General features: G+C 28.7%; 1 protein-coding gene across 1 annotated transcript; it reads left to right on the top strand.

Moving 5' to 3' along the window:
- Positions 1-4,523: 4,523 nt before the first annotated feature.
- LOC111315654 (NAC domain-containing protein 2-like) lies at positions 4,524-6,621 on the top strand. The gene is made up of 3 exons (XM_022917550.2): positions 4,524-4,776; positions 4,878-5,152; positions 5,738-6,621. The coding sequence occupies exons 1-3, from the start codon at positions 4,614-4,616 to the stop codon at positions 6,191-6,193; spliced, it is 894 nt and encodes a 297-aa protein (XP_022773285.2). The 5' UTR covers positions 4,524-4,613; the 3' UTR covers positions 6,194-6,621.
- Positions 6,622-8,322: the final 1,701 nt, after the last annotated feature.

The raw sequence follows: 8,322 nt of genomic DNA, 5'->3' as shown, positions 1-8,322 counted from the left end.
AGAAAATATTTTTTGACAAAGAACTATCTATGAATATAATTATTTATTAATATTTTTTTAGTATAATTTTACTTATAAAAAATATTATATTACAATATATTAATCAATAATATTATATTAATAAATAATATATTATTAATATAATCTATTAATAAAAATATTATAATATATTCATAAATAATATTATATTAATAAATAATATTATATCAATAAATATATTATATTATATTAATAAATAATATTATAATATATTAATAAATAATATACTATTAATATGTTATATTAATAAATAATATACTATTAATATTATAATATATTAAAAAGAATATTATATTAATACATAATATAATAAATATTATTAATTTAATTAATAAACATTATAATAATACATGAATAAATAATATATTATTAATAAATAATATACTATTAATATAATACATTAATAAATAATATAAAGAATAATAAATAGTTTTATTTTAAGTATTTTTTATATTAACATAATATTATTTTTCTAAAGCACGAAAAGTTATTTCTATTGGAATTAAAAAAATGATCATTCAAGTAAATCAATTTGTTTGTTATTATTCAAAAAGTAAACTTTTATTAAAAAAATATTTTTTTATTAAAACAACACAATCAAAGTGTCACAACCTTAGGATTTAGATTCTATAAATAAAAATTGTGAGTGTTCATTTATAGATTTCAACAAATTCAAGAATTCAAAAAACACTCTATCTTTTCTCCCATTCTTTCATAAATAAAAGCTAGTTACTTTGACATGATTTATGCAGAAATTAATGTTAAAATTGTAAGATAACATCAAACAAGACTTTATTATATCTTAAAATTATTTCGATTATATCCTTTTTTACATACCATAAATGGTAATAACAAAATAAACTTTTAAAAAAAATGACATTTACAATACCCTTTGAAACTATTTTCATTTATTTTTTGAAAATTTCATTCTAAGTTCAAACAAAATTTAAAAGAAAATATTATAATCAGTCATAAATAGAAAATCATCATCAACTATAAATTCATGAAAAGCAAGCCTTGAAATTAACATTTTCTAAAAGATATTAGGATTCTCAACTTGACTATAAAACATAAGTTAAATGTCCTTTCATGGGGTGGGGGGGGGGGGGGGGGGGACAATGTATAGGCCATAGCCCTGAATTTTTTTCCTTCAACATTGTCGTCTTTGGCAAAAAAAAAAAAGTAGGTTCAGACGAAAGACAAGGAGTTTTCCATTTTTCATGTTTAAAGCATGTGATCCGTCGTTGGCTATTAAGACTCGACGTAACTGTTGTTACATTGTTCATGATAAATAAGATTTTAAAGTTGATTTCAATTTTATTGAATGAACTTTTATTTATATGTCATATTATTTTATATCTGTTAAATTTAAATTTTTTTTGTATTCTTACATTCAAGTTAAATATTTTCACCTAATAAATTTATTAATTTCAAGTTAAATGTTTAATATTATATCAAAACTAAGTTTGTTATGTTCTTCTTAATTTATAACCTTTTTGAGTTTGTGACATAATAAGTTTTTATATATCAAATCTATAGTAAATTGAACATATTAAATGATTTTATTTCACATTTATTAATTTTTTTTTATAATTTTATATTTAAATTAACTTTTTCCACTTACTTATTAGTTAATTTTAGGTTAAAATACCATCAAAATATATATCACTCCTTTAAAACAAAATAATAAAATTTAGGTTCAAAAGATACATACTAATTCAAATATTAAACCTTAATCTTTTTCGAATTCAAGTTATTAAAAAGGTTCACAAGATTCGAAGGAGAAAACCTTCAATTGCCTTACTATTTAAAATTAAATTCAAGTGGAGAGTAATAGAATACTGATAATAATTATAGTTGCACATTCATATTTTCATTTTTCCACAAAAATTAACCAATCTGTAATTTATCATTTATTAACCTTTTTTTAAATCTTTATCACCCTTAAATTAAAAACCGCTTGGTGTGGTTGGTAGTCCCATTTATCCTACTTTTTATTAAATGGACTGTTATTTAATGATCCACCAATAGAAACTTGCCACATCACATGACAAAAAATATTCCAGAGTCCAGACATTTGAGAGAGAGTTTTCTCCTAGCGATGTGTCCAACTACAAAGTCAAGGCACCTTTACGTGACGGCTGACGTGGAAAGCGATTATTTACCTATTGGAAAGTTAGACATCGGGTCCCAAGACAAGGACGAGACGGTGCTGACAACCATTGCGTGCCATCACTGCATTGGCCCATCGTGATGTATTTGTATTTTTTTACTGTGACACAGACATTGGGTTGTCTTGTAACTCAGTAACTGCCACCGACAGTAAAGGTTATTCTGCCACGTCGGAGATCTGTTATCTCCGCTGTTGCAAGTAATTTATTTATATTTTTGGAGAAATTATTTTTAAAATTTTTAATTTATTTTAAAATTTTTTTACCTAATTACTTATTTAATTAAAAAACAATATGTGTTTAAATTTTTTTAAAATTTATAATTTTTAAATATCAATTCTAATAATATATCAATTGATAAAAAATAATTCATTATTTTTTGAAAAAAATTATTGATAGTGTAGCATAATACCTTTTTTTGGGCTAAAAATATTTTAAAAAATTTAATTTTATCATTAAAATTTTGATATTTTTATTGTATTTAAAAATATTTTTTATTTACATTTAAATAAATTTTTATTTTAAATAAAATATTAATTTATTTTAATTAATTATTTCAAAAATTAAATATTAAAATTTTATTTAAATATAAATATAAATATAAATTTTATTTAAATACAATAAAAATACAAAATTTTATTTCAATACAAATGATAAAATTAAAAAAAAAATCATTATTTTAGTTTTTTTTTTTTTTCCGAAGGCAGTGGAAGAACTGAGAAAATAGAAAAAGTTGGTTTCGATACATGCCAAGCAACTTCGTTTTATCCTCATCCAGGTATATCGTTGACACGTCAAGGTTTGAAATGATGTTGTATAATTTTGAAAATTAGGTCTGTCCCTTGTCTCCGCTTTCTCTTGGGGAGGTCAGTCAGTCCCCTGTGTACGTGCCCACAGCTTACGCGCACCTGTCATTTTGCTTTTCCTATTTTCTTTTCTTTTATGATTAAAAAATTTGTTACCTTTGTTGAACTATTTTTTAAAAATTGATAGTAAAAAATCTAAGATATTTTTAAAAGTGTCTGATTATAAAAGAAGGTGTCTATTAGGTACTGCATGTGGTTGACAATAAATGGATTAGCTAAATAATTAAGAAAAATATGTTTATGAAAAACATTTAGTGACAAAAAATATATTTTCAATTTTTTTTTATTTTTCAAAATTTTTCAGTATGTATGGATACCTTACACTTATATTTCTATATGTTGTCACTAAAAGTTATCATTCAAAAAAATTAAATTTAAAATTCAAAATTTATTATTTATAATAATCATTTTCTTTATTTTCACAATTTTTTTGTATTAAGAAAATTTTGGTATTTTAATCTAAGGATCTAATAACAATTGAGTGATAAAACGCTAGAGTTTTTTTTTTTTTATCAAAAAAGATAATTTTGATTTTTAAAAAAAATAGTGATAGATATATCAATTATTTAGTTTAATGTTGAGATGTACATATTTTAATTTAAAAATTCTATTTTTTTTCAAATATCATGCATGGAACAATATTTTTATTGCTAAATAATTGTACTTGATGTAAATATATAAACTTAATTTAACAGAAACTTATAATTTAGACAAAAATTAAAATTCAATTTTTACCGGAAATTACATCTATTAAGTCAACATATATATTAATATATGTTATCATTAAACATAACAAATACCATATATGTAAAAAATTTCAAATTGCTTTTTTTAAAAATTTTTTTCACATTAAAAATCTAATGCAATTCTATAATTGATATTTTTAATTTAATTATAGTATTTCCGTTGATCACTTTCAACTTTAAAGTTTGAAAACACAGCCTACTTTGTGGAGTATGCCGCCAGAGTCACACTAAGCTAATGGTGATGACCGCACAAGGGAGCTGACTTGTAACCCCCAAGATCCACGGTTAAACTGTCAGCTCAAATTTTAATAAAAGCAAATCAGAAAAAGTAATAAAAAATTATTGTTGAATATAAAATTGTTTTTGAAAATAAATGGAGAAAAAGCACGCCGACCCAATGCGAATCCCGAGGACCGTTTGGGATTCTTGTTTGTGTGGTGACATTGGGTGCAGCACTTCCGTCCAAAACAAATGGCGTAAGCAGTGACAAAAGCACCGGATGAGGGCTTTCGACACGCACGCATTTCACTTCCATGTCCTCCACGTGTCCTTTCACGCTCTCATCGCCTAAAGCACCTCCCTGTTTGTAAAAAAGCCCACGAAAACCTTATCACCCAGTTGATTCTAGAATCTCCAACCGTCTCTCCGCCACGTGTCCCATTCCCTTCTTCTATAAATTCCTCGCTCTCCCTTTGTTTTCCAGTTTCAAGCGCCGTCACCACATAGAAGAGCAAAGAAAAAAAAAGAGCAGTGACGGTGAAAGAAATACCTAAAGGTTAAAAACGTCAAAAATGACACAGGCAGAGTTACAGTTACCACCCGGCTTTCGGTTCCATCCAACGGATGAGGAGCTCGTGATGCAGTATCTCTGCCCTAAATGTGCGTCGCAGCAGATAGCCGTCCCTATTATCGCCGAAATCGACCTTTACAAATACGATCCTTGGGAACTTCCTGGTAAACTTTCTTTCTTTATTTTTTCTTTCTTTAATCTCCGTAAAACCTTTCATTTTTTAATGTGAATTCATTTGTTTTGTGTTTTTACTGTGAACTTACAGATTTGGCCTTGTACGGAGAGAAAGAGTGGTATTTCTTTTCTCCGAGAGACAGGAAATATCCCAACGGTTCAAGGCCGAACCGGGCAGCTGGGGAAGGATACTGGAAGGCAACCGGAGCTGATAAGCCGATTGGGCAACCGAAACCGGTCGGGATTAAGAAGGCTCTTGTGTTTTACGCCGGGAAAGCTCCTAAAGGAGAGAAAACTAATTGGATTATGCACGAGTATCGGTTAGCTGGCGTCGACCGGTCGGCTCGCAAGAAGAACAGCTTAAGGGTACAAACACTTCTCCTCGTCACTGGTTAGAATTTTAGTGGTAAACTGGAGATTTACATACATGATAAGCGATTGGTCTGGGACGTGGAGGCCGAAATGACCTTTTTGACCTTGTCATACTGGGAAAGTTGCCAGCTGGATTTTGTCCCGCCAGTCTTTCTTTGGCGGCCATAAAAAAGGCTCGGTTCATGAATAGTGTGACTATGCTAAGGACGGTTTTATCTGCCTCCGTTAACCAACCTTAGATTCAAGAAAGATCATTTCAATCGTGTGGTGGAGATGCACCGAGATTTCCGATTCAGTGCAGTTTCACCGAATCATAGGGACCCACATGATGCAAACATGGGTCCTAGACAGTGTGGTCCATCAAATAGTTTTCCGCCATACATGCATTCCGTGACTCCCACACGACATTCAAAACAGATTTTTAGTTTTATCTCACGGCCAAACAATTTTTTCTTTCCCAATAAGAAAAATATTCTTCTTGTTGCGAAAAAGGATGACAAAATCATAAATTCATCGAATTCCCACGGGAAATCATTAATTAGTAGTTAATTAATCAAAACGGTGCTCTTTTTTTTGCAGTTGGATGATTGGGTGTTGTGCCGGATTTACAATAAGAAAGGTGTCATCGAGAAACAACCACCGGAAGGAAGCGTTGCGAAAAAAGCTAGCATGAGGGAGATTGAGGACAAGAAGCCGGATATTGAAACACTTGGCACGGACAAGTTTGGGTTGCCTCAGGCACCGACGGGGACGGTTAACGATTTCGTGTTTTTCGACACGTCGGAGTCGGTCCCGAGGCTTCACACGGACTCGAGCTCTTCGGAGCACGTGGTGTCTCCGGAGTTCACTTGCGAGGTACAAAGCGAGCCCAAATGGATGGACTGGGGAAATACCAACAACAATACCCTTGATTTCCCTTATAATTACATGGATGCCACTATGGACACCGGGTTTGCTTCACAGTTCCAGAGTAATGATCAGCTGTCGCCGCTCCAGGATGTGCTCATGTACCTGCAGAAGACGTTTTATAGATAATAAAATTAAAAAAGTGCTTGTTGGAATTGATATGGTAAACTGCGTTTTGGTGTATCGCTGGGTAACACGAGACTGAAAGTCCATGAGTGTTCCGGTGCCCGCACGCGTAGATAATAACAAATTTAAAAAAGAAAAAAAGGGAAATTGATATATAGAAGGGGGTTGCGGTTAGGGAGGCCGTTGGATTTTTTCAATGGGGTTGGTGGATGGTGATCGGACGGTGGAAGTTGGATTTGATGCATTGTATAACATTAGAGTTTAGCATAGGCATGTGGAAGTTGAATCTGTAATCACGTGTTTGGGAGGGTGTACTTAATCAAAAAACAAAAAACCCAAAAAAGTTTTGGGAGGGTCCTTTTACTTTTGAGCTTACCGCAAAATTCTTGTATTTTGTAGTTGAAAAAAATGTGTTCTCTTTTTCTTTCAAAGATCCTTCAGAGCCTTGTCACTGAGATAACATATCTTCAATAGGTTCATGGCTTCTTTTCCCATACTACGGTGAAAACAAAAATTTAAAGACTACCGTTAAAGCACTCTAAGCACGATTTATTATATCTATGTGTATTACATTTTATATTTTTGTGAATATGAAATAAATAGAAATGAATTTTTTTATTATTGTTCACTAATAATAGTGGAATTACCAACAAAGAAAAGGAAATTCTAACATACCATCATTTATAAAATACTTCAAATAAATTCACTTACAATAATTTCTTATATTATTTTTAATAAAATTGAGAATACTTTTAAAAAATATGCAATAGAAGTATAAAAAAAATGTTATTTACGTATAGCAAGTGAATGTTACTCTGTCAAACTTCTGTAGGAGTAGTGAAGAACTAAATGAGAACTTTTTTTGGTTGTTGACCAATGAAAAACATAGTAATAATTGGATGTAAAATTTTTTTTCTTCTACTACTACCTTTTTAGTTGGATAAAAAAGCGCCCCTCAAAGTAGCCTTTCTCTTAGTTTCGTATATAAGATAATTTGTTAGTTTATTAATCACCAAATGTATTAAGCCAAAAACCTCAATTCAAAAGCTATTTAAGTTAAAAGAAATAAAATCAAACGATCAATCAATTATGCAAAAGACAGTAATTTAATGTACTTAAACCCAACCGACCTACATTCATAAATGAAAAAAAAAAATTTAGTTGTAAAAAATTATAAACAAATTCAAATCAAGCATTCACAATTAATACGCATAAACAATTTCAATCTCTTCTTGTCAATCTCTTCTTGTCCTATACAATATTCTCAACTCAAATAAATAAGTAACCATGTACACATATGCAATAGTCTATCCTATAAAATCTTACAATTCTTTTATATTTTTTTTATATCTAACTTTATGAAAACTTCATCTATTTATAAGCATACAAATTCGTCTATCAATAATTTTTTCTTTCTTAGAATTTTTTTTGCAAATTTTCTTATCATTCAAGTAATATCTTATCAATCTCAAATAAATTTTTTATAGAATTTGAGTTATTATTTCCAACAAAATGAACCATTTATACATGCTTTTTTTATTTTAAAATTTTTTGTATTTTGTTTTTTATATGTTATTTATCTAAAATTTTTTATATGAAAAATTATTTCATCCATATTGTTAATAGTGTACAATATTAAATTATTAAAAAATGAATATATAAATTTGTAAAATTAAAAATTATAATGATAATATATTAAAAATGAATTACCTTAAAAGTATTTTTTTAAATACAAACTTAATTTTGAAGGAAAATTTTAATTTATAACCAAGATTACAAAATATTTAAGCTGTGGACTTATTTGCAAGAGATTAAGTCCTTTTTCCTACATGGATGGGAATAGCCAATAATAAAAAGGGAATGACTCTTGATTTAAAATTAGAATCTTTACATCTTTTTAAAAGATTTTTAATCATTAGGTTAAGGAACTCAAGGCAAGAGGACAAGAGATTAAGTTTATTATAAGTTTTTTTTTTGTTATTTTAAGAAATAAATAAATAACTAGTGTTCTTTTTGGTAGATAATGTCATTTAATAGAGGTATCAAATAAGCAATGAGGTGCCGGCACATCTCATTTAAATATTAGCTTAGGTGTTAATATGTCGATACGGCCTGTAAAAGTTAAAGGTATG

The sequence above is a fragment of the Durio zibethinus genome, chromosome 20 (genome assembly GCF_047325235.1).
Source record: "Durio zibethinus cultivar Kanyao isolate XHJ-2024 chromosome 20, ASM4732523v1, whole genome shotgun sequence".
Lineage (NCBI taxonomy): Eukaryota > Viridiplantae > Streptophyta > Magnoliopsida > Malvales > Malvaceae > Durio > Durio zibethinus.
The sequence above is the reverse complement of the archived record's forward strand: the minus strand, read 5'-3'. Positions and strand labels throughout refer to the sequence as shown.